At 35.3% G+C, this 26563-nt stretch overlaps 1 protein-coding gene across 9 annotated transcripts in view; it reads left to right on the plus strand.

The window, feature by feature from the left end:
• The window catches only part of SUCO (SUN domain containing ossification factor), a 48504-nt gene that overhangs the window by 19466 nt on the left and 2475 nt on the right, over positions 1 to 26563 (plus strand). For 2 of the 9 annotated variants that reach the window (XM_081120439.1, XM_081120444.1), the window contains 15 exons: positions 310 to 434; positions 1175 to 1242; positions 2815 to 2922; positions 3497 to 3617; positions 5860 to 5915; positions 6396 to 6487; positions 7307 to 7369; positions 12331 to 12399; positions 13165 to 13255; positions 14422 to 15582; positions 18132 to 18219; positions 18703 to 18807; positions 20327 to 20481; positions 20763 to 20854; positions 25799 to 25854. In XM_081120439.1, the coding sequence (XP_080976565.1) occupies positions 310 to 434; positions 1175 to 1242; positions 2815 to 2922; positions 3497 to 3617; positions 5860 to 5915; positions 6396 to 6487; positions 7307 to 7369; positions 12331 to 12399; positions 13165 to 13255; positions 14422 to 15582; positions 18132 to 18219; positions 18703 to 18807; positions 20327 to 20481; positions 20763 to 20854; positions 25799 to 25854 (2450 nt within the window). Of the gene's footprint in view, positions 1 to 297; positions 435 to 1174; positions 1243 to 2814; positions 2923 to 3496; positions 3618 to 5635; positions 5657 to 5859; positions 5916 to 6395; positions 6488 to 7306; positions 7370 to 12330; positions 12400 to 13164; positions 13256 to 14421; positions 15583 to 18131; positions 18220 to 18702; positions 18808 to 20326; positions 20482 to 20762; positions 20855 to 21113; positions 21205 to 25798; positions 25855 to 26563 lie in introns of those variants that run through there. The other 7 variants (XM_081120437.1, XM_081120438.1, XM_081120443.1 and 4 more) reach the window with 7 other exon arrangements.

Below are 26563 nucleotides of genomic sequence, written 5' to 3' on the forward strand. Positions count from 1 at the left end.
GAATTAAGTATGTACTTTATATTTTTAAAAGCTTTGATTCTTGTGGGTGAGCTTCATTTTTTGAGTTATATTACTTAGACATAAATCAAGCGTTGTGGATTTTTGTGGCTAATTTGTATGATTAAGGATATTTTAAAGCTATTGAGGTGAAGCATTTTAAATTTCTTAATGGGTTTTAAAAACATTCTCGTAAGCATTAATACCTGTTCTTCTCTAGACAGCAGCCTATTGCTTTTGAGATCATTGTGTTTCTGGGTTATTTTCAATCATAATCATTATATATATGTTTATAATAAGGTTTGTCTGCAGGTCAGTCGATGCATGCATCTTCTAATGGAGGTCTACATGCCACGAAAAAGGTCCAGAAAAATCGAAATAATTATGCCTCAGTAGAATGTGGTGCCAAAATTTTGGCAGCTAATCCAGAAGCCAAGGTACTTAAGTATAGAATTCTTCTGCATATTTAGGAAGCTAGTGCTTTAATAAATATAGACAGTTATTTTCTGGGAACTATATTTTAACAATGAGCTGTTTTCCTAATGCACTAATAAATGTAGGATTATACTTTTAAAGACCTTTTCTTGTATGAATTCTTAAGTTACATTGATTGATACACTGCACCCTGATTTTTTCTTTTGAAGACTATTTTTTTAGAGCAGTTTTAGGTTCATAGCAAATTGAGAGGAAGGTACAGAGATTTATTTCCCTTTCTTCAGAATGCCAAGTAGTTGGAATCATACAGTATTTCGCCTTTCAAATTGGCTTCTTTTACTTAGTAATGTACGTTTAAGTTTTGTCCTGGTCTTTTCTTGGCTTGCTAGCTCATTTCTTTTTAGTTCTAAATAATATTCCATTGTCTGGATGTATATCACAGTTTATCCATTTACCTATTTAAGGGCATGCACCCTGTTTTTAACTTTTTAAAACTTGTGAAATTTTAAAAAGGAAATAGCCAGTAGAAAATCATTTTTTTCTTTATAGTAACACATTTAATTTCAAATGTGTTGTTGCAAGGCTAACAGTGCTATAGCTATAACTGGTGAATTTTGGCCAAATGAGTGTTTTAGAGTGTTGGGTGTGTTTAAGATCTAAAAAAAAAAATCCTAGGAAGCTTTAGAATTGAAATAAGTATTTTTACTTAAGTAATTTTTTTCCTCCCCCTTTTTTAAACTAGAGCACATCTGCTATTCTTATAGAAAATATGGATCTTTATATGTTGAATCCTTGCAGCACTAAGATTTGGTAAGTAATAGAAAATTTAATAAAGCACACTCTATATATGTACTTATTATATTAAACTTTTATGTTGGGGTTAAGTTGATTTGCTCATTGTAATCACTTAACAAGCATTTGTGCTTCACTGGTGCTGGTACTGTACTTACCTTAGGTCCTGGGATACAAAGTTGAAGACAAAATGCTTTTCCTATTAAGATGGTCAAAAAAACCATAAACAAACCAATGCCATCTAGGGGGATTCTGTTACTAAAAGACAGAGGGGAAGAATGTGAAGTAACCAGTTAGTGTTTATTAAATGATTCTATAAAATGGAGATAATATCCTTTTCAGTTTAAGGCTGGATTAAGTCATCTCACATGGTATCTCACCCACAGTGAGCATTTAGGGGATGTCAGCTTGCTTTCTTCATCATCTTCTCTCTGACACCTGATGGTTTTTACCATCTCCTGGAACTTGGTTTTCTTTTCCAAGATTAAACGCAATGTTTTAATTTTAATGCTTTTGATATATTTAGCATTTAATTGCCAGCATATGATCTCATTTGACTTGATAAAATAGTTTATTAAAGTATTGAGTAGAATGCTAGATGTCATGAGTATTTCTTTTCTCCAAATGCCATGCTATATAGAGTTTTAGTTTACACACATGGCACCATATTTTTCATTTTTTTTCTAGGCAGCAAAATTTGTGGCATCTTTCCAGGTCAATAAATATAGGTCTCTGGCACAATTTTTTAAAAACAGCTTTATTGAGTCGTCATTGACATAAAATGAACTACACATAAAATAAACTGCAACATGTCAAAATGTACAGTTTGTTAACTTTGACACTTTATACATGAAACCATCACACAGTAAAGATAAGGAACAGAACCATCTCCAAAAAGTTTTCTATGCTCCTTTGTAATTTTTTTCTTCCCCGCCTCCCACCATAGCAATTACAGATCTGTTTTCTATCACTCTAAGTTACGTTTTCTAGATTTCTATTATAATGGAATAGTTTCTCATGCCATTTTTAACAGCTGTCTGGTATTTTATTGTCTGGGTGGGCAATGAAGTCACCCTCCTTTGTTAATCCTCTATGCTAACCATTTAGGTTGACTGCCACCCTCCGCCCTCCAGACTGTGCTTTGGTGTATTAAACTGTATACAGTTGGAGCCGTGTAGCCTTAGGATAAATTTCTAAAAGCTTATTGTTGAATCAAGGTCTGTGGTACCTTTTGAGACAATATATATGCCAAATTGCCCTAGACTAGTCAGTTTATACTATCACTAGCTGTTCTTAGTGAAGTCATGTTTTCTCCAAGAATGACCTTTTTCATTAAAAAATTAATCTTTTAAAAATTATGGTATAAACTCAAGATCTTGGTTTATTTTATTTGTTTCCCCCACTAATGATATGCTTGGGAAATACCAGTGTTCCCTTTTGGATAACTAAGGTTGCAGATCCTCCTCCTTCCTTTTTTCAGTGAGTCACATAATGAACATCTAATTTGTGCAAACTATTAATGTAATGTTTGATATGAACTTGTTTTAATTGGTTTATCTAAATAATTGTCTCGTGTGGTTTTTTTTGAAGGTTTGTCATTGAACTTTGTGAACCAATTCAAGTAAAGCAGTTTGATATTGCAAATTATGAATTATTTTCTTCTACTCCTAAAGACTTTCTGGTTTCTATCAGTGACAGGTAAGTTTAAAGCTGGTTTCTACAGAATTTATGGTGGATCTCTAGTATAAAAATTTTTAACTGGGTCACTTTTGAAAACTTTATTTTACTTTTTATATTAATGTATTAATTTGTAGGAACAGTAATAATACTGCCGTAGTGTAGGCACTTGTTAAATAGCTTACTTTCATTAGCTCATTTAGTGCTTCTTCCAGTCACAATATTATCCCTCCTAAGATGAGGAAGCAGATAAGGAGAGGTTAAGTACCTTGCCCAGGTCACCTCCAGTTTATTTGAAAGCCCTCTCAAGAAGCAGTCCTGGTCCCATTCCTATCTTCTTATCTTTCCTTCTATTTGATAATGGTGTGATTTTTCAAAATATTCTTTCTCCATAAAAAGGAACCTGTCAGAGTTCTAGTCGGAAAAGAAAATGTATGTATTCCACTCAGTATTTAACTCATTTAAACTACATTAAGTCAGTATGTTCATCTGGAGAGGAAAAAAATACACATGATATATCTTGAAGATGTGATGGGACCTCTCAGTATGTGTTTTATGATTTTTTACAAAGAACATTTATATTTTCTATTTTTAGGTATCCCACAAATAAGTGGGTTAAGCTGGGGACTTTCCATGGTAGAGATGAGAGGACTGTCCAGAGTTTCCCTTTAGATGAACAGATGTATGCAAAATATGTGAAGGTAATGTTTACTCATGTAGGACTGTGTTCCAGAATGGAAGCACACCTGTTACTCATACTTTATAACCTCACCACACCTGTTTAGAAATCTGAAAAATTAGAGGACATTTACTGAAGTATACCATTTAATAAAATAATTTTTACTTGGATGTATTATTTTCTTTTTTTAAATTTATTTTTATTTTTATTTTTTTTAAAAATATATCTTTATTGATTTCAGAGAGAGGACAGGAGAGGGGGAGAGAGAGAGATAGAAACATCAATTATGAGAGAGTCATTGATTGAGCCCGAAACCCAGGCATGTGCCCCGACCAGGAATCGAACCCCGATTGCCTGGATCCTAGGTCGACGACGCTCAACCGCTGAGCCACGCCCGGCCGGGCTGGATATATTATTTTCTGAGAGAGATAGTAGTACATTCCCTTTGGTGTTACTGGAAATGTAGGCCATTTTTTTTATATTTGTGTCTGTGATGAAATCCCAGATTAAAGCTCTAATTCTCTTGAGTCTTTATATAAAATCTCATCTTCATAGTATCATATTTCTCTCTATTTCAAAACCTGTATCAGTGTTAGTCACTGAAGTCTTTAAAGCACATCTAATTTCTTATTAGAATCTGATTTTTAGATCATTTCACTTTCTCCACCAATAAATCAAGTAGAATTATCACTCTTGAATTGGATTTAGACTACGTATGGGAATTTCCTACTCTTCTGCTACCCTCCTTTTTTTTCTTTTAAAATAATAGCCATACCTTAAAGTTACCACTGTGTCCATAATATGGCCTTTTAGAATGACAGCAGCTCTAATTTCTCTCTTCTTTAAATGTGAAAACTTATAGCTACCTAATTGTTTTCTGGAATTTTACTGTCTGTCATGTTAAGCATGTATTAAATTGCTTCTATAAGTGGGTAAACTTGTAGTATTCTTAGTCTCAGTATAAACATGCTAAATTCTATTTTTAAAATAGTTGATACTCTCAGTCAGTGACTCAATAGTGTTCTGAAAAATGGAGGTACATTTTCAATTCTTTTAAAATGAATACTGAAATAATTGTTTAATGGCCTTTTTATATAGCACAGTTTTTACACTATGATGAGGAAAAGCGTTCAAAATTATTTGGCAGGTGATACAATTGTATTTAATTTTACAATTCATGCAACTCACATGTTATGAAATAATTCTGAGGATCCTCCTTTATACCATCTACTTTGTTAATAATGAAACAACATTTTATTGTGGCATAAAATGCCAAGAAAAACTACCTATCCCGTCTCTTTTATGGTGGGAGATTATAGAGCATTTTGATAATTAGTTTTCTAAAAAGTCCTTTTCGGTAGAATTAAGTCTAAAAGCAGAAAACATTAAATGTTATTTAAGTTTACCTGTGTTTTTCTTATTCCAAAAGAACTAAACCCAAATCTGCAAACTACTGTTTAGTAGTTTATATTTTAAAAGTGGGTTTATATATATATCTTCTAGTGCTCTAAGTTATACCTGAAGTAACATAGCATACCAAAAAGTCATGCTTTTCCTAAAACAATTTGTGTACAGTATTGTAAAAGAATAAATATTATTTCATATTATGGTTGTTAATCTTTTTTTCAGTATGTATGAACATAGATATGTATATCAACATACGTATTAATATATAAATTCATATATAGGTGTATATATAAGATACATATCAGTAATAATTAAAGTGATATAAGGCACAGGCTGTTTGTAGAACTTTATTACTTTTAGAAAGCTTTCTTAACGGATAAATAAAATAGCCGCAGTGAATTTTAGGTTAACTTAATAGCCTTAAAGTTAATTTATTTTATCACAGATTATACTTTATAGTCGTGATGGTAAAAATTTAAATCAGTGCTTTGATTTCTGCAAAGAATTGAGGGTACTACAATTTTACCCATCAAAGTACATTGCTTTCTATAATTGTGCAATATAATTTACAAATATTAAGTATTGCTTGTGGCATGTTATCTAGACTTTGGAACTGATTTCTTTTTCTTTTCCTTTCTCTTGCTTCAGATGTTCATCAAATACATAAAGGTTAGCAACCTTCTCTTTTGCAATATTGGATAACAGGGCATGGCATACTACTGCATGGCAAAAAACCCAAAGCTTTACAAGGACTGATTTGGGGGAAATGAGGACTTTATTTTTAGAAATGTTGTAAATGAAAATCTGAGTACACTGTTGGATAATCTCACAGCACGGTGTTAGCTTCCCATTTCATGTGCTTTTATTCTTAGGTGGAGTTGGTGTCCCATTTTGGATCAGAGCACTTTTGTCCATTAAGCCTTATAAGGTAATACAGAACAAAATACATTTGCTGAGTGGTTTATAAAAGTAGCGATACACAAAAATCCCATTGTATTTAAAATGAAAAAGTAGTTTTCTATTATGTGAAGTTAATACCATAGAATTATAAGCTGTTTTTTGCTTTTGAATATATTTTAAGAAAATGTCAAAATCCCTCTGTTAAGTAAAAATAACCATTTTTATGTGTTTGGTTTGGTTTGCTTTCACAATAATGCAGGAAACATTTTAGACTGATACAAAATTTGGTCATTGTGTTTTTAATTGCCTTAAATAGATGAATTTTACATTTTAATAGAAACAGTGGCTGGCTGCAGTGTAAGGATTGATGGTTATTTTGGAGTCCAAAAGCTAATGGCTCTCAAAACATGACCAGATTTAATGTAATTTTGTCATTTATTGAGAAGAGATGACTCTTTTAACAACTCTGTTTGGTTTTGAGACTCTTTAATGAACTTGTTGTTAATAGGGTATTTGGCACTAGCATGGTGGAAGAATATGAAGAGATTGCTGATTCCCAGTATCAGTCAGAACGGCAAGAACTATTTGATGAGGACTATGGTAAGTGATTTTAAAACAGGTGACTATTATGTATGTATTTTTTCTTTTTTAAATTGAATAGTAATGGATAAGTATAGGTCAGTTTAAAAAATTAATATGATGGTTGTATTTAGACTTTAGTGTATATTTTTTCTTTTTAACCTTAATAATTAATTTTTTCTTAAATCTATTTTCTAAAATTTCCTTTGTAAATTGAGCTGTTTTCCAAGCTTATCAATCAGTATTTGTAACTGGAACTCCCATAATATCTGTGCTATAAATTGTGATTATATTCGTATGCTAGGCCCAAAAACCTATTAAACTTACAAGGTAACTGAAATAATAAAATTGAGCATTAATTCCTTTGATTTGCTTTGAAACCAAAAGCAAGCCCATTGAAGCTGAGCCTTTGAGAAACACCTGTGAGCCTGAAGGGGTAGGAGGGTTTATGACACCCTCTATTCCTGCTTTATCAAGTCCTAGTTTTAAGATCTCTTAAATCATAATCTGAACAATTAAATTTTCCCTTCAGTTTTCCCATAAATGAAGACATTTACAAGGGTTGTAAAGTACATTGAAACCTGAATAGAAGTCCTATATGTGGTGATTAAAATTTTGTTAAGCAGTAGAATTCCTTTCCTTGGTTTACATTCATTGGATGAATGACTTCTGAATCTCATTTTCTTTTGGTCAGCATATTCTGACCAAAAGAAAGGTGTATGGTGAATATTTACTATAAAATTTGTCTTAGACGACAGCTGACTTGGACATAGTCTGAGCTTGTAAGCATGTCCCTGGAGAGAGTTCTCAGTTAAGGACCTTCACTGTTTCTTTAAACAGATTTCCCGCTGGATTTCAATGCTGAGGACAGAGGCTCAAAAAATATTCTTGGCTCAGCCACAAGTAAGTCTGTTGGGCTTTTCCTGGTCGCTGTTAGTGTTTCTCAGCTTTTTCCCTTCACATAGGTTGTCATTTGTTTTGTGGTATAGTTTAGGAGACTCCTCCCCCCATGTTCATCTTTGAGTTGAATTTAGATACTGGCTTTTGCAAAACATTTTTATGGGAATAAAATAGAAAGGGTGGATGAAAAGAAAGAGGAAGAAATGCAGTCATCAGTTCTACTCTAATTAAGTGCTCATAACATTAGGATATTCCTTAGAGTGAGGAACGGGGTATGAATTCACTTGGGGACAGAATTATTAAAGAGGTCCCAGACCATAGAGTGGGCAGCTGGGTAACCATACTGGATGGGAAAGGAATTTGAACAGTAGTTTCAGAGGTCGTACCCATCAGTGAAATCCTAACAAACTAGGATTCTTTAATCTATGGATAGGATTAGTTTCCTCTTTAATTTTAAAAGCTGTTCTTATCCATAATAATGATTCCCAAGGAATAACAGTAATATTAATACACTCTTTGTAAACTAAAGAAACAGTGACAGTGATACTAGTGGCTTTGTTTCTTGTCATTCCAACCTATTATCTGAACCTAGTGGTAGGCTAGCTAAGGAGACTTGTGGAAAAGACTGTTACCGACCCTTTGTTTTTTACCGTTCGAATGTGGGTAGGTATATTTAATGTTTGTTATTTTTGGTTATTCCTGAAATGTAAAACTTACTGGAAAAAGCTTCCTTTTTACTTGGAGAGTCATAATTGAATTTAGTAGAATATCTTAGTAAAATAGAAGATTGGTTGCTTCCCTTGTTGCTTCTAGTGAGTTGAATTGCTTGAATCCCAGTCTCATAGCCCGTTGACTATAGTAGCTCTTCTGGATACTCAACCATACATAATACATATACTAAGTGTATGTACCTAAGCTACAGGATGTGAAGTTGAGTCATTTCTCTTTATTTTTTCTTTTTTCTCTTTATTTTCTCCTTCCTAGACTTGGGTGGACTTTTTTTTTTTTTAAATCCTCACCCAAGGATATACTTTTATTGATTTTTAGAGAGAGAGGAAGGGAGAGAGAAACACTGGTGTGAGAGAGAAACATCAGTCACTTTCCTTCTGTTTGTGCCCTGACTGGGAACTGTACCCATAATCTTTTTTGGTATATGTGATGCTATTTTGCCTATCTGGATATTAATATTATTGTTGGTGTCCTTAAATTTGTAATTAAAAATTCTGTGTTATGTAATACTCGTCATAGTTTAATGATGCTGAATAAGCTGTGAGGAAGCATTATTATTTTATGGGGTCAGAAAATTATCCCAGACTAAAAGATCTCTAGCGTCTTATGGTTACTGGAAAGAGGGAGGCCTTGTGGGGAAATAATAATATGTAGTGTTAGATAAAGGAAAACCCTATTGATATTCTTGGTTTCTTTTTCTATCTTCTTATGGGACTAATGCCTAGACACTGCTGACACCTAGCTATATTTTAGTGGGGGTATTTTCCTACTTGTAATTACTACTCTGACCAATGTATTATGTTAATTAACTAGGTATATAATCTTCCAACTTTTTGGATCTTTCTTTAACGGTGTGTTTCTTAGTAGCACATCATTTATTTTTCATTTTATGGCTCTTAAAGGGCAGCTAATTTATTAGTGTTCTAGGTGTTGGCAGAATTGTATAGTGAGACTGACTAGGTGGGTGGGAGGATGTCAGCTGAGTCTACCCATGGAAAAATGGATTTTGAAAGATATCCATCTCTTGAAATTTCAGAATGAGAGAGGCAGTGGGAGCTGAGTGATGAGACTTTGTTGTCATAAAACTGGTAGGCGTGACCTAACACTGCTGCCTTCTATACCTGTGTCCTAATTTCCTCTGAAGAGACTGGGACTGTTTCTGAGCCTGACCTAGCTACCGCCTCCAAGGTGGTGTAACTGTAAGGAGTAAATAACTGAGTGAAATCAGGCCAAAGAGCTAGTCTCTAGCACTAGAATGTCCGAGTTTGACTATAATCATCACCACATTTGAAATTAGCACAAAATTGGCCAATTTTGAACCTAATTTATTTTTAATATTTATGTTGTCCCTCCTAAATAATTCTGTGGCTTTAATCTTAATAGAAATTCCTTTTTCCATTTGCTGTTGAGCAGTTAGTAGCTGTAGGAAATATATATCACCAGAGTATGTTGCTTCTGATGGGACTTGGTTATCACAGAGCATGCATCCCGCAAATTTAGAAATTCTTGATGTTACATAATTTACTTACTGCCCAGAAGGGAGACATTACTTAGAGCAGCATTCTTGGCTTTGTGTGTGTGTCAGTTCTGGCAGCTCTTCCACCTTTGGATTACATTCTCAAACCAGAACATTTACATGTTATACATCAACAAAAATTTTTCATATTACTCTACTCTCCTTGTGCGTTGTCACGTGGGTTGTCCAGACTACTCTTTTTTTTTTTAATATTCTTGCAAGTCTGCCTTTACTCCTCAGTACTGTCTACATTTTGTTAGAATTGCCAGATCTGCTGAAGGCCAGACTTCTGTGTATATTTAAGTATAAGTCCAAGTATTTTTTTAATGGCTGTATATATTTTAAGGTCCTAGAAGGAAGAGAGAGCGAAGATGTGCACGTTGCAGAGGCGGCCGAATGCATGCAGGAGGAAGTAGTTTTTTTATGGTTTTGTCTTGTTCTCTTGTAGCGTAGGTTGTATGTTTTCTGTGTCAAAAAGAGCCATTGCTGTGCTGGAAACCGAGTGTAACATACTGATTTTTGGTTCCTAGGAGAATTTCATTCTTAAAGAGAAGAGATGGGATGAATAGTTGCCAAACTCAAAGATAAAGGGGTTAGCTAATCCAGGAGAAATTAGGGACAGGTATCTAATTTGGCACTATATTTCAGATTATTATCTTTGCCTGCACTGAAGGCTTTTTAGTGGCCCGATGACCATCGTGACAGGCTGTCATGCGTTTGGGTGCAGATTGAGGAGTCAGAGTAGAATATTCACAAAGCTGCTTTCTCTTGAAAGACAAAAAAAAAAAAAAAAAAAGACTACACGTGGCAGTGTTCTGTGAACATAGCAAAATTGTTGTAGCTTAGAGGGGCTGAGAAAGTAGAAATTTGCTAAATTTTGCTTCTCTTTAGTGGCCCCTGAAATGATGATAAATAATATTTTAAAGTGATGGGGATAGTATAATCTACTTTACTGTATGTGCTAGCATTAAATTTAGGTTAAAATATGCTCTAAAGCTACTTTCTTCATACAGATGAACAAGTGTATTCTTTTTTTGAGTTCTTTAATAATAAATGCCAAAATAATTGAAATCTGAGGTAAGATCGCTCTTGGAAGCACAAGGGACTTAGAGCATAGACTTGATTCCGAAACTTGGGTTCTGTGAAGTAGACCAAACTCTAGTCAGCAGGCCAAATAGAAGAGCCGATGCTGCTACTGCACTGTCTGTTGACATTAAAAGTGGGTTCATGAGGAAATAACAGTTTCCATTGCTACTTCATCTTGGTTTGTGAGGAAATGCGGAGTTTCCATTCCTGTTTTTATCTCATGCTGAGGCATCTCCTTAGCCTAATAACCAAGGCCTCTTCTCTGTTTACCAATTTGCCAGATCAACAGGTAGGGTTGACCTACAATCCTAGACGTTTAAAAAGCAAATACAAAGCTTTTGTATGTAATACTAGTAGTGATTGGAAACAGTACCACTGCTTTGTTGTCTTCAGATTGTAGAGTCTTATTTAAGTAAAGATCAAAGTTAATAACGGTCTACTGGTTATTACTTTTGAAGCAGTCTAAAATTTCCTACTTCTTTCTCCTACCATAAAGCATGCATTTACAGGATCAGCTCCACATGACAGTTCCCAGCCTTCATGTGCTTAGCTTTTCCTCTCTAGATCCTTTCTAACTCTTCACATCTGTGGTTTTCATGGAAAGAGTGATGGAAAAACCCTGTGGGTCTCTCTTAGGAAAGGAGACGAAGATGGAAATACTGCTGAGACTTAATTTGTAGCCCATGCCAGATCTTAGTATTTTAATAGGAGAACTACCTGATACTGATGAATTAACTTCTAGTGGAATGTTAGAGATTAGATTGGGGATGGAAGTTAATTTCACTTGAAGTTCTATCATATTATTGGGAGGAAGCCTCCTGTTCGTAGCACCAGCTCTTTGTGGAGTCCGCTGTTCTGTGCTCCTCACATACCTTCGGCTCTTTAAATAGATATGAAGGTTCGTCGACTCTACCCATCATCCAAACATTCTCTTTGGAAAGAGGCAGAATTAGCAAGCATGCAGATTGCTCTTCCTACAACACTTAGAATTTTATGACTTTTACTTTGAATGAATCTGCCTATGCCCATACTCCCCAGTTCACAAAAGAACTTGTGATTTATTACCCATAAAACATCATTAAAAGTTATCAAAATTGATTCAATACAGTATCAGTTTGGGGTTTAATCATATTACCATCAGATACTATATGTTTATAGTTGAAAATAAAAAAATCTTTCTGCTGTCCTTTGGATAATAATCTCTTTTTGTATATTTTTACCAATGATAATTACCTGTCTTCAGGCTTTTTGGTTTTTGTTTTAAAATGTAGAACGTTCTTAAAGAAAAACAGGCTTTTCTGTAAAATGTGAATTTTGGTTGTCACATTTCTTCTCTGTCGATATGTTGAATTATACATGGAATTTTGTAAGGCTGAAGACAGTGTTTTGGTAAAAGGTTTGGGGAAGTTTGGAAAAAAAGTATAGTTTTAAATTCCTTCTGAACATAAAAATTCAGATTTATGCTTTTTACTTCTTGGCTGAAATTTGTGTCCAATATTGGACTTACATAGTAAGGTGAATAAAAGAGAAGTCCAAAAAGACCATTATAAATGGTTCTTTGATTATCTGATATTAAGTTATATGAGAGTATTTAGGTGTATTGGTATTTCTTTCTGATTGAATTTTGTTTTAGATGCCATTCTAAATATGGTGAATATTGCCGCTAATATTCTGGGAGCAAAAACTGAAGACCTGACAGAAGGTACCTAATAATTTTATGGGTCTTTTAAATATCTGATACTCAAGGGGTCTTCTTAGTTAGGAAAATTAGTTAATAAGCCAAGCAATTTGATTTTTCATTAGAAATACAGAAATGATCCAAAGGAACCTACCAGTCTTCTATTATTCACTGTTTGTTTCAGTTGCACAAGTTCTCTTTTATAATAGGATCCTGTCTCTATAAAATTCAGGAATTTGGTTTTTGATTCTTCCCTGCTGTAGGAGTAAAATGATTTTATCCTTTATCTCTTTCCTGAGGTTTTGGTGCCTTAATGGTACTTCATGTATGCTTTATTTAGCAAATAGCTACTCAATTTAGAAGCAATTTTTTCCCTTACAGAATGCCAAATAAGAATGTTATTAACAAGGAGAAATAATCTTGCCCTTTAAAAAAAAAAAAGAGCCAAGTGCAGACTTAAAAGAACTCATTTATTTCTTCTCATTCTCTTTAGAAACTCTTTCAGGTATCTGAAAGGCATACTAACCATGTAAGATTACACGAAGTCACAGTCATCTGACTTTCTTTAATTATCTGAGAAGCTGAGAAAGAATACGCATCACTTGCAGTTGTGATTTTGTATAGTCATTTCTTTCTAAAAACTTGGATGAAAATAGTCTGCAGTAGCAAACCTAATTGACTTTTTTCTTCTCCCTTGAGAAACTAAAGTTCTTTATTTGTTATAGTGTAATATCTTCATAGTATAGCTTTTAAAAATTAAACTCAACATGGTCATCTTTCTTACAATAGGAAATAAAAATGTATCTGAGAATGCCACGGCCACAGCTGCACCCAAAATGCCTGAATCAGCTCCTGTTTCAACTCCTGTTCTTTCACCTGAGTAAGTTACATCGTAATATTAGAGTTCTGTTACGAGTACATAAAAAGTACTTGTAATTTGTGTGTGAGATGATTATTAGCTATATAAAGCTCCAGATCATCGGGCAGACATTCCACAGCTACTTGAAACATCTTTGGGTTGCTTTTGGCTACTAGGAATACACTCCAGACCAGATGTTTGTTGTTTGGTATTATGTATTACTTATTCACAACAGCGAATCTTTTCCTTATTGCAAACATGATTGACATAACTCGACTATAGGTTTGAAGATACATTTCAAAGGCCTGTTTTTATTAAGTTTAAATTTAAAGCATTGATAAGTATCTGTGCTATGCTTAGAAAGCTATGAAGGGTACCTGAAATACCCAGAGCAGTGATTCTTAAAAATGTGTTTGTTACACAGCGAACTCTGATAGCGTTCACTTTCTCAAATCGAATGATGTAGATCTTTTCAGTGTAGTAGGGCACTTTGGGCATATATATATATATATATATATATATATATATATATATATGTAGGTAACATGTATGTCATAGCATATAAAATATTCTCTCTTTTGTTGGGTCTTTTCTACCAGAGACGATTAAGGTGTTTGGCACCTCTACTTCTTATCTATAATAGATAAACTCATAATGAGTTGGAAACATGGGTATAGTTATAAATTTATGTATATTTCATTGGATGTACTCCTGTAAAACTTTGAGAAGCCTTTTTTCTCCCCAAGGAACTCTGTTTAAGAATATAAGATATTTGAACATGAAGCAGTTTAAGGTATATACGTAATGACACATGCAATGGGGTAATGAGGCTTGTAAAGATTTGTTGAATATTTACAGGAGGAATGGTACATGATACATTCAGGAAATGGAAGTAGTGTTCATATTCAAACAGTTCGTAAACAGAGATGAAAGAAAAGTAAGGTTGATTTGGTAAATATGCTGATTTGAGTCATCTGTCTGGTCACTTGATAAATGGTCTTTCTGTTACCATTTTTAAATTATATTTGCTTCTATAATGAAAATTATTTGATGGAAAAGGTCATCCAAAAAAATATTTGAGTGTTATCTTTATTTCTAGCCTTACCTATGATAACATTTTCCTTAAACAGAATTTTAACTTTAGATTTCTAATTAAAGTGATTTATAATTATGGTATGTATTTCTAGGTTTGTAACTACTGAAGAACAGAGCCATGACACAGAGCCATCATCACCAGATACTCCCAAAGAGAGCCCCATTGTCCAGCTAGTTCAAGAGGACGAAGAGGAGACCAGTCCATCTACCGTGACCCTTCTGGGTAGCGGAGAACAGGAGGATGAATCATCACCCTGGTTTGAGGCTGAGACACAGATATTTTGCAGTGAACTGACCACAATTTGTTGCATTTCTAGTTTTTCAGAATACATGTATAAATGGTGCTCAGTTAGACTTGCTCTTTATCGGCAGCGCAGCAGAACTGCTGTGAGTGAAGAAAAAGATGATCTTGTGTTAGCTCAACCGCCATTACTACCCCCTGCAGAATCAGTAGATGTTTTAGTGTTGCAGCCTCCAGGGGGAGAATTGGATAGTAAGAGTAAGGAAAAGGAAGCCGAAACTGTTGTTCTAGGTGACTTAAGTAGTATGCACCAAGGTGATTTGATTAATCACACTGTAGATATAATTGAACTTGAACCGAGCCATCCTCAAACTCTCTCTCAGTCTCTTCACTTAGATTCTACTCCAGAAATCAGTTCATTATCTAAAATAGAAGTATCTGAGCCTATTAAATATGAGGCAGGACACACACCATCACAAGTGATTCCCCAAGAGAGTTCTGTTGAGGTTGATAATGAAATAGAAAAGAAGTCTGAGAGTTTTAGTTCTATAGAGAAGCCAACTGTGATGATCTATGAAACTAAACTTAGTGAAGTAATGGATAGTACTGTAAAAGAAGACATAAACCCCATGCAGATTCTCACAAAGCTATCTGAAACAGTAGTGCCACCTATAAACACAGCTGCGGTGCCAGACAGTGAAGATGGGGAAGCCAAAATGAACATAGCTGATACACCAAAGCAGATGCTGACTCCTGTTGTGGATTCCTCATTACCTGAAGTGAAAGAGGAAGAACAGTCTCCAGAAGATGCCCTTTTAAGAGGGTTACAGAGGACAGCTACAGATTTTTATGCTGAATTGCAAAATTCTACAGATCTAGGATATGCTAATGGAAATCTTGTGCATGGATCAAACCAAAAGGAGTCAGTGTTCATGAGACTTAATAATCGTATTAAAGCCTTAGAAGTTAACATGTCTCTCAGTGGTCGCTATCTGGAGGAGCTTAGCCAAAGGTAAGCTTTATTATGAATTAGCACAATCCACTTTGCACAGTGAGTTAAGTAGCGGAATGTGATCTGTTATTAGAGGAGAGGATTTGATGATCTCCTGTTACAATAGTAGTAAACTCCATTTTAGCTGGAGAGAGAAAGTTAGATATTTACCAGTGACTTACAGGATTTATTTTCTTTCTTAGGTGTACTAAGTGACATAACACCTTTATTATTAGGTTACATTTGAATGATCTGTAATCATTTTCTTCTTTCTTCTGTTGCTTAACTTTAGCCACATTTACTGTTTGATTCCCAGAGCACTCATGGGAAAAATTGTAGTCTATGGGCCTTGTAGCTCTTAGAGGAACTTGACAAGATAACTGAAAAATTTAAGTGAAGTCTAAAGTCTGAATTGGATGATGAGCAACATTTGTACTCTTTCAACAACCCCTAGAATCCTGATTCTAGCTGTAATCATTAATGCTCTTAGGCACCAGGGGTGGTGCTAGTGTGCTTGTGCAGTGATCAAGACCCCAGGCCCAGTTCTCCATGTTTTCAAACTTGTTTCCTCTTATCCCTTAAGTGTCCCATGTCCTTAGGGCTTCTCCTCCAACATTTTGTAACTACCTAGGCACTGAGTGTCCAGAGTTTCTGATATACTACCTTTTTCTACTCTTCTTAAATCAAAATGCTACTAATGAGACATCACTAAGGTAGTCATTGCATCCTAAAGGGGTTTTATTCCTAATCCATACATATAATGTATTGGCACATTGCGTGTGTGTGTCCATGCATGCCCACTGAGCTACCACATACCTGCTCTGGCCTCTACCCGCCCCCACCTGCCCTCCTCCAGAGGAAATCACAGAACTCACTAATCTTGTTTTAAATTGAGATAATTGACATATTAGTTTCAGGTGTACAACATAATGATTTAATATTTGTATATATTGCAAAATGAGCACCACAGTTAGCCTATTTATCATCCATCACTACACAGTTAAAAGTTGTTTTTTCTTGTGATGAGAACTTTTAAGATCTATTCTTTTAGCAACTTTCAAATGTACAGTAGAGTATTATTAACTATAGTCACCGTGCTGTACATTACATCCCCATGACTTACTCATTTTATAACCTGAAATTTTTACCTTTTGTTCCACTTCACCCATTTTGCCCACCCCTTACCCATCTAGGACAACCATTAATCTGTTCTCTGTATCTAAGAGTTTGGTGTTTTTTTCCTTCAGTTTTTTTTAAATTTTTTTCCCACATATAAGTGAGATCATACCGTATTTGACTTTCTCTGACTTATTTCACATAGCATAATGCCTTCAAGATCCATCCATGTCATGTCCAATGGCTAGATTTTCTCCTTTTTGTGGCTGAATTAATATTCCTGTGTGTATCATATTTTCTTCATCCATTTATCCATCGGTGGACACTAAGGTTGCTTCCGTGTCTTGGCTGTTGTAAATAATTCTGTGTGTGTGTGTGTCGGGGGGTAGGGGGGTACAGATATCTTTTAGAGGTAGTGCTTTCACTTTCTTTGGATAAATACCCAGAGGTGGAATTGCTGGGTCATATTGTAGTTTTATTTTTAATTTGTTGGGGAACCTCCATACTGTTTTTCATAATAACTGCACCAGTTTACATTCCCAGCAACAGTGTACTCACTTTTCTTCACATCCTCACCAACATGTATTATTTTTTGTCTTTTTGAAGATAGCCATTCTAACAGGTGTGAGGTGATAATCTCATTGTGATTTTGATTTGCATTTCCCTGATGATTAGTGCTGTTGAACACCTTTTCATGTACCTGTTGGCCATCTGTATGTCTTCTTTGGAAGAATGTCTATTCAGATCCTTTGCCCACTTTAAAATCAGATTGTTTTGGGGTTTTTTGGGCTACTGAGTTGTGTGAGTTCTTCATATATCTTGGATATTAGCCCCTTATCAGATATATGATTTGCAAATATTTTCCCCCTTTCCATGGGTTGCCTTTTCATTTTGATGGTTTCTTTGCTGTGCAGAAGCTTTTTAGTTTGATATGGTCCCACCTGTTTATTTTTGCTTTTATAGCCTGGGCTTTGGTGTCAAATAATAAAAAAAAATCGCAAAGACCAGTGTCAAGGAGCTTATTGCCTCTTTTCTTCTAGAAGTTTTATGGTTTCAGGTCTTACATTTAACTTTTTAATTTGAGTTAATTTTTGTGTATGGTGTAAGATAGTGGTCCAATTTTAGTCTTTTGCATGTGGCTGTCTGATTTTCTCAACTCCATTTATAGAAATAACTGTCCTTTCCCCATTGTATATTCTTGCTCCTTTGTCAGAAATTAATTGACCATACATGCAGTTAATAAATCTTATAGCATGAGATACGTAGAATTGATGCTGAGGTTAGCAGATACGTCAGTTGACCTCTTTTTTTTACCTACGTAAGTGGTCCTATATTGCACAGGTCTAAGTCATTTTCAAAAAAATGGATTTGTCTCATATACTGAAATCAGAAGTGTGTTTTCAGTAATAAATTAATAAAATTAAAACTAATTTAAATCAATTTTTACTTCTCAGGTACCGAAAACAAATGGAAGAAATGCAAAAGGCTTTCAATAAAACAATAATAAAACTCCAGAATACTTCAAGAATAGCAGAGGAGCAGGTTGGTCATCTTCATGCTTGATTTGCTTTTTATATTAACTTCCATTGAATTTTGTAGACACTTGCTGGTAAGAAGGATAAGTAATGTTGCTTTCCTTTTCCCCCTTATAGCTTATGATTAAGCCTGTTAATGTCATGTTTAGAAAGTTTATGGAGCTATTTGCATTAATATTTCCTCTAGAGAAAATTTTCTTGAGCATTATTCATATTAAATTTCAAGATTTGTGTGTGTGTATATGCAGAAGTGCAGTGTGGTGATTGCAGTGGAGGGGGGGTGAGTGGAGGTGGAAGAGGGTATCGGATAAATGGTGATGGGAAAAATTAAATTAAAAAATAAAATAAAAAGAGTTTACAGTATTTATTCATTAGGAGCTTTTCTTACTGAGGAACTTAATAGTTTTTCCAGATTATTTTACTTGAACTTATAATATAGCTAATGTACAGATGAAACGACAGATAATACTTATTTCTTCCTTTATCATAGGATCAGCGGCAAACTGAATCCATCCAGTTGCTGCAGGCACAGCTGACCAACATGACACAGCTTGTTTTAAACTTATCAGCAACAGTAGCAGAACTGAAACGGGAGGTAATTGTTGTTGCTTGTATTCTAAGACAGTGTATATCTAGAGGTTGCCGTAAAAATAGGCGTGTTAAGAACATGGTATCTAAGAACTTTAACCAAGTGAAATTGTCATTTATAAAGAACTTTTCAGAACACCAGAATGTGGCATTTTAAAGTTTTGGAAATATATTACTTATCCTAATCTTTTGGAAAACATGGCTTTTGTTGTTTAGGTCTTACCTAAAATACAGTTAGTTATAAAGCCATTCTTTTAGGCCTTTTGCAAACCATTGATAGTTGCAACACGCACTTCATTTTCAGTTCAAAAAGGTTTGGGTTGCTTAACAAAGCAAAAATGTCATTGATTTATTAGTAAGTACATATTGAGCAACCAGTATATGTGAGGCATGAGCTATACCATCCCAGTTTGGGACACACAGCAGTGAGTAGTCCCTGGCCTTATAGTAAACATGTGAAGGACAGTGACATAGAGAATAATGAGGTGTGTGGAGTGGTGGTGATAAGGGTTGCAGCTGTAGTCAGATGATGTTGGAAGGCTTATCTGAGGAGATGGCGTTAGAACTGAGCACCCAAGAGGAGTTAGCAGTCACACAGAGGCTGGGGTCACAACAAACCTGTAACTAGATGAACTAGGGCAAAGGACCCACAGTTAGAACCTGTGATTTGTTCAAGTGCAGAAAGAAAGCTGGTGTGACTGGAGCAGAGTGAATGAGAGAATTGAGGGTAAGAAGTGAGTTCAGGATATTGCAGGAGCCCAGTCACATAGGCCTTTGTAGGCAATTGAGATTTGAAATTTACTCTGATCATTGCAAGTCATTGGCAGGTATTATGTAAAGAACTGACATGGGTCATCTCATTGACAACACTGAGGAAGTCCCCATTTGTTGCTTTGTGGAGTGTTTCCTCTTGGGAACCAGCAAGAGCAGAAGTGGGGAGGAAACTTAGGAGGCCGTGGGAGTGGCCAGGCGAGGGGTGTTGGCTTCGACTAGGGTTTTAGATGTGGAGAACAGTGTGACGTTGAATTCAGGATGTGTTTAAGAGGAGAAAGACAAGCGGTGCTGAAAGATTGGACATGTGGACATGTGAGGTGAGGAATTAAGCATGATCCCCATGTTTTTGGCTTAAATAACTAGGCGATTGGTGGTTCCGTTTTATAAGGTGGGGAAGACCAGGAAAGAGCATGTTATTTTTCTGCCCAAGGAGGAGGTAGTACAAATGGAAAGACAAAGCAAATGTGATAAAATATTAATAATTGGTGCACATTGGGGAAAGGCACAGGTATGTTCATTGTGCTGCTTTTAAAACTTTTCCATAGGTTAGAAAATTTCAGTGAATTGGGGGGAAAAAGAAGAAACATTAAAACATTGTCCTGGTAGTACATTTTCAAAGAGCAGGCCCTGCATTTATGATAATGAAGCACATTAAGAAAGTGTTTAGATTTGTCCTTTGAATTTTAAATCCCACTATTTTTGTCCTAGTATGATTTTTAAAGTGCTACTATTCTCCCCTCTTCTCATCTCAGGTCTCAGATAGACAGAGCTATCTCATCACCTCTTTGGTTCTCTGTGTGGTCTTGGGACTAATGCTTTGTATGCAGCGCTGTCGAAACACCTCTCAGTTTGATGGAGATTACAGTTCAAGACTTCCTAGAAGTAATCAGTATCCAAGCCCTAAAAGGTAATGTCGGCATTATATTCCACAAATTTTTTTACTATCCTTTTTGTATTTTTGAGAAATTTGGGCAAATGAAGGGATATTGGGTACATTTCTTAGAGACTAATCCTTAAATTTTTTTTTTTTTTTTTTTACATGTATTAGCAGTAACTGGAGTGTTACCTTAGAGATTATTCTTACTTGGCATGTACAGCCCTCAGTAGCTTCCATCTAACCCCAACTATGGAGTAAATTTCACGTAGTGTACTCATTGTGTTTTCTGTTGATTTTTCTTAATGTATTAGGTGTTTCTCTTCCTATGATGATATGAATTTGAAAAGGAGAACTTCATTTCCACTCATCAGATCCAAGTCTCTACAGTTAACTGGCAAAGAAGGTAGGTTTTTATGGATATGCAATTTGTACCATGTATATATAAACACGAATCTGGCTTACTTGTGGCATAAGTATGATGTCAGTGTTGTTTTGGAAATCATCTACAACAAATAATGGGGATAGTCAAAAGGCACCTATCATTTTCACACTTTATATCTTTCTCTGTTCCTGAAAGCCCAGAGGGTGGGGAGGGGCTGAATTTAATGAGCCGTTAGTAGCTTTGTTTGCACTTGCTCCTGTTTAGAAGTATTTCTTTTTAGAAAGGGATGTTTGAGACAGTTCACCAGATATGGAAAACCTGAATGTGCTCCCATAGCATCCTGTGCTTATCTGCTTCCTCTTCCTGTACAGGTAGGACTCCTTTTGCCTCTAGTTTAGGACTATGAGGCATTTCTGAAAAAAATCTGATCTTTTTTTTAAAGCCCAGAATCTATAATAGTGTTTCATTTTTACTGGCTAACACTCAGTGAATACTTAAGTGTCAATGAATGGATGTATACTGAGTGGCTATTTTCCTATATCAGTACTTTTATAAGTAGTGCTTTAATTAGTGCTAATTAAGAGACTTAACCTCATAGCAATATTAAAATAACCAAACTAATTATGTATTTCAATTAGGAGTGCTTTCTTAATCATTCACTTCTCTCTTTCTTTAGGAATTAGTAACTAAGCAGTCTATTTCTTTTGGTTAAGTCATTCAAGTAATCATTCCTGAGCTTTACTCTTTTGCTATTATCACAAAGGTTTACAGACAACCCATTACATGTGTGTTTACTTAGAACTAGAAACTCTTCCTCCTTCCTGCTTTCCCCCCCCTCTTTTTTCTTCTTTTGGCTGGTATGTTTATTTGCAACTGAAATTTTTAATTGAAATATCTCCAGAATTTTTTAATTTTGTAAATCTAAAATTCTGTATGCATTGAACAGCTCCCTTTTTTCCTCTCCACCCAGCCCCTGGTAACCACCACTGTATTTTCTGTTTCGATGAACTTGACTACTTTAGATGCCTCATGTAAATGGGATAATATAGTATTTGTCTTTCTGTGACTAGCTTATTATTTTCATTATACATATATACCACATTTTGTTTTGTCATCTGTTAATGGGCATTTGGGTTTTTTCCACTTCTTGGTTATTGTGAATATTGCTGCTATGAACATGAGTGTGCAAATACCTCTTTAAGACCTTGCTTTCAGTTCTTCTGGACATATACCCAGAAGTGGGATTGCTTGATCATATGGAGTTCTACCTTTTGAGGAATCTTTATATTGTTTTCCAAATGGTTGTACCATTTTACAGTCCTACCACTTGTTTTCTGGGTGTTTTTTTATAGTAATCATCCTAATGGGTGTGAGGTGATACAACTCATTGTGGTTTAGACTTACGTTCCTCTTATGCTGAGTGATGCTGAGTATCTTTCCATGTGTTCTTTGGCTATTTGTAAATCATATTCCAACACTTTGCCCATTTTTAAATTGGGTTATTTGAGCTTTTTTGTTGTTGTTTAATTGTAGGGATTCTTTATATATTCTGGATATTAACCCCTTATCAGATATATGATTCACAAATATATTATCCTTCTTCATAGATTACCTTTTTAAATTTTTTTAAATCCTCACTTGAGGATATGTTTTTATGGATATTTTAAAGAGAAAAGGGGTGAGGGAGAGAAACATTGATGTAAGAGAGAAACATCGATCAGTTGCCTCTAGCATGTCATATCCAGGAGATCAAACCTGCCTCCTAGGTAGGAACTCTGACCAGGAATTGAACCCACAACCTTTTGGTGTACAGGACGATGTCCAACCAACTGAGCCGCCTGGCCAGGGCCAGAGGTTGCCTTTTGACTGTTTTGATTGTGTTCCTGATAGACCGAAGTGTTTAAATTTGACATAGCCCCATTTGTCTATTTTGCTTTTGTTGTCTTGTTCAAGAAATCATTTCCTCCCTGGTCAGTGTGGCTCAGTTGGTTGAGCAGCGTTGTCCTATGCACCGAGAGGTAGCTGGTTCCAGTCTCGGTTGGGGCACATGCCCAGGTTTTGGGCTCAATCCCCTGGGCAGGGGTGGGGCATGGGAGCAGCCAGTCAATGTTTATCTCTTTTTCTCTCCCTTCCTCTCTCTTTCTCTAAAAAAAAATCAATAGAAAATAGTAAAAAAAGAATTCAAGAAATCATTGCCAAGTCCAGTGTCATGAAGTTTTTCCTATTTTCTTTTAGAAATGTCATAATTTTAGGTCATATGTTTAGGTCTTTAACCATTTTGAGTTAACATGGTGTGAGGTTGTGAGGTGTAAATAGAATCATAACATACAGGCATGGGCAAAAGTAGGTTTACAGTTGTCTGTATGGAAAAATATATAATACAAGAATAAACTCTGTGTGTTTCGCATACGCACAACTGTAACCCTACTTTGCCCACCCCCATATGTGTTGTTTTGTTTTCTTTCCATCAGTATTCTATTTGTAAGGTTCACACACGTGATTGCATTACATTTTCAATATTCTGTAGTATTTCAGTAACTGATCAAATCATAATGTATTTATACATTTTCCTGTAGCTTACAGTTTGGGGCTATTATAAAAGATGTTGCTGTGAACATTCCTTTGTTTATGTACTAGAGCATAGTTGCATGAGTTTCTCTAGGAATATTACCTGATGTGAAATTGCTGGGTTGTAGGGTGTGCTTATCTACGTTACAAGGTAATAGCAAACTTTTCCAAAGTGGCTGTAACAGTTTATGCTTCCATCAGTAGTGGGAGAATTTCCATTCTTCTACATTCTTGCCAACAAACACTGAGAATTGTCAAGTTTTAAAGTGTTTGTTAACTTCGTTGCAGTTGCAATTTGCATTTACTTGATTACTAGTGAAGTTGAGCATCTCATGTCTTTTAGTCATTTGGATTTTCTGTGAATACAGGCACATCTTTTTTTAAATTTCTGTTTAAATTTGTTGGGCTCTTTGAATCTCTGAATTGGTATCTCTTATCATACCGGGAAATTCTTACCTATTTTTCCCCCCCACAATAATACTTCTGCCTCATTTTAGAATTTCCATTTAATTAAATGTGTTAATCCTTCTTTCTGTTTAACCTTTGTCTCCTAAACTCCTCCTATTTCCCATATTTTTGCTTTTCTGTGCTACATTTTGGATGATTTCTTCTGATCTGTTTTTCAGGCTATAGCTATATATAGTCTGCTGTTAAATTCATCCGTTGACTTTTAAATTTTAGTTATTTGCCATTTCTAGGAGTTCTTTTAGTATATTTTAAATATCTAGGTCCTTTTGTTTTATGTTTCTTGAAGATATTTTTAAGCTTTTTATTTAAATATAGTATATGTGACTATATCTACAGTCTGTTTGATCATTCTGATATCTTAAAATTTTAAAAATCTGTTCATTAGTTGTCTTTGCAAACTCTTGCTCAAGGTGCTTTGTAGATTTGTATGTGTGGTTATCTGTGTGCTAGTCCATCTCTTTGAAAAATTATTTGTAGGGACAGTTTGAGGGCTAGAATGTAGGTCCTTATTCCAGGAGAATTTGTTTGCTTTACATTCAGAAAAACTACATTCATGGCTTGAGGTTTGTTGGACCGCCAGGTGATGGGGATTTGGACCGTCAGGCCCTGCATGGGTTCATTCTTTAGTCCCAGCTTACTGTTGGGGAGCCAGAGGAGATATTACAAACTGCTGCTTTGAGTGGGCCCTGAGGCTTGATTTTCGACGTATTCCCTTATGCTGCCATCAGAACTCAGGTCCACAAATTCTTGCATTGGCACATGCTCTCTGGACAGAAATGACTTCTGTGGTCCATTTGACTCTTTGGATTCCTACTTTTCCTTCCATTTTGGTCTGAGGATTACGTGCTTATCTTGGCAGCTTTTGATGCTTTTTGGTGATAAAAAATCCACCCTATTTAGTTGCTTTTGTTGGAGAGGGTGATCTGAATAACATTAACACCCATTCCAAACATAGACATGTTTTTAAAAAAACAATTTGTGTAGATTAGTAATCTGATAGACATGACTGGAGGAATAGTTGGATATTTTTTGTATTTGATGACTTTCTCAACAGATTCCTAGGATATAATGTAAAATATAATTGGTTGACTCATGTTAATAAATTTCTGGCATCTAAAGTTTTATAGTGAATTTTCTGCTTACAGACTTCTGCCTCTGTCATTCCACAGATCCTTTCATCTTAATTTTCTCAACGGGACTAAAGTCTCTTAGCCCCTTTTGTGTTCGTGTGTTTATTGTGTCCATGTGGTTGGCATAGGGCTGTCTTGAATGTGCTTTAAGTAAGGAAATTTTAGAAACCTAAAACTAATATTTCTAATGTACTCACCATGCCAGAAGTGTTCATTCATTATCGTTTGGTCATTTATATTGCATGTTCAAGCTTTTTTTAGGTTTTGTAGTTTATAGTTTTGATTATAGTAAATCATAGTAACAAACAATTAGAAAAAAAGTCTTAGATCTGGTTTCGTGTCTCTGTTCCTCTGACTTTAATACATGGTTACAGCTGCTTGTTGTACAGTATTAACCCACATTTGCAACACAGTGTAGAAATTAGTCCTTTAGGAAAATATTCAGATGCCTTGTAGGTTTGGCATTAGTGTACTGGTGATGTTATTTTCTCATCAGGTAAGAGGGCAGGACTGGGCCCAGCGAAAGATTGTCACTGTGTTGCCGATAGCCAGCTATTAATTAAAGACTGAGGGAAGGTGACCAAGCCCAAAATAAGAACAGAACCATCTCCCACCTTGCTCCCACCTTGTTGCTCTTGGCTTACTAACTTAAAATGCATAAATATACGGTTAACCTGGTGAAAATATAAATGTGTTGGTTCTGTTAGGAAAAATCCCTAAGCGATAATATAATACTTTGTTGTGTTTAATTGTAGCCTAATCTAGTTTACATTTGCTTTTTATTTTTTCTTACCTATAGTAGACCCAAATGCTTTGTACATTGTAGAACCCCTCAAGTTCTCTCCAGAAAAAAAGGTAATACTTTGTTTCTTTTTAAGTGTATTGGTGGGTAATGTAAGGAGTAGATGAAGAAATAGGTTGAAAGGTTTAATATAACTTTTAAGTGGTCCTTAAATTACTGTTCTTTTCAGTCATGGTAATGATATAAATGAATGTTTACAGGGGTCAGCATACTATGATCCGTAATCCATATCTGGCCTGTGGCATGTTTTGTATGAATCTGGAGTGGTTTTTAAAGGGTGGCAAAATAAAAAAGAATATGCCAGAGACACAGTGTGTGACCTGCAAAGCCTGAAATCATTTTATGTGTGAAAAGCTTGTTGATCCCTGGCTAGTAGCCATGAATTGAGGACCAGTGCACGTCAGGCACAGAGTGTACGCCATCCTGTGATCCTCAGAACAGCCTCAATTTTTAAAAAATTTTATTATTTTTAATCCTCACCCGAGGATATGTGGGATTTTTTTTGTTTTTGTTTTTGTTTTGTTTTTAATTGATTTTAGAGAGAGAGGAAGAGGGAGAGGGAAAGAAATATTGATGTGAGAGAGAAACATCAATCGGTTGCCTCCCATATGTGCCCTGACTGGGAATTGAACCCAAAACCTTTTGGTGTATGGGATGATGCTCTAAGCAACTGAGCCACCCGGCAGGGTACAGCCTCATTTTTCAAATGAGAGAACTGAAACTCAGAGTTCTTGTCTTTACATGACCCATTCGGTAGGTGGC

The sequence above is a fragment of the Miniopterus schreibersii genome (assembly GCF_964146895.1).
Source record: "Miniopterus schreibersii genome assembly, chromosome: 19".
Taxonomy (NCBI): Eukaryota; Metazoa; Chordata; class Mammalia; order Chiroptera; family Miniopteridae; genus Miniopterus; species Miniopterus schreibersii.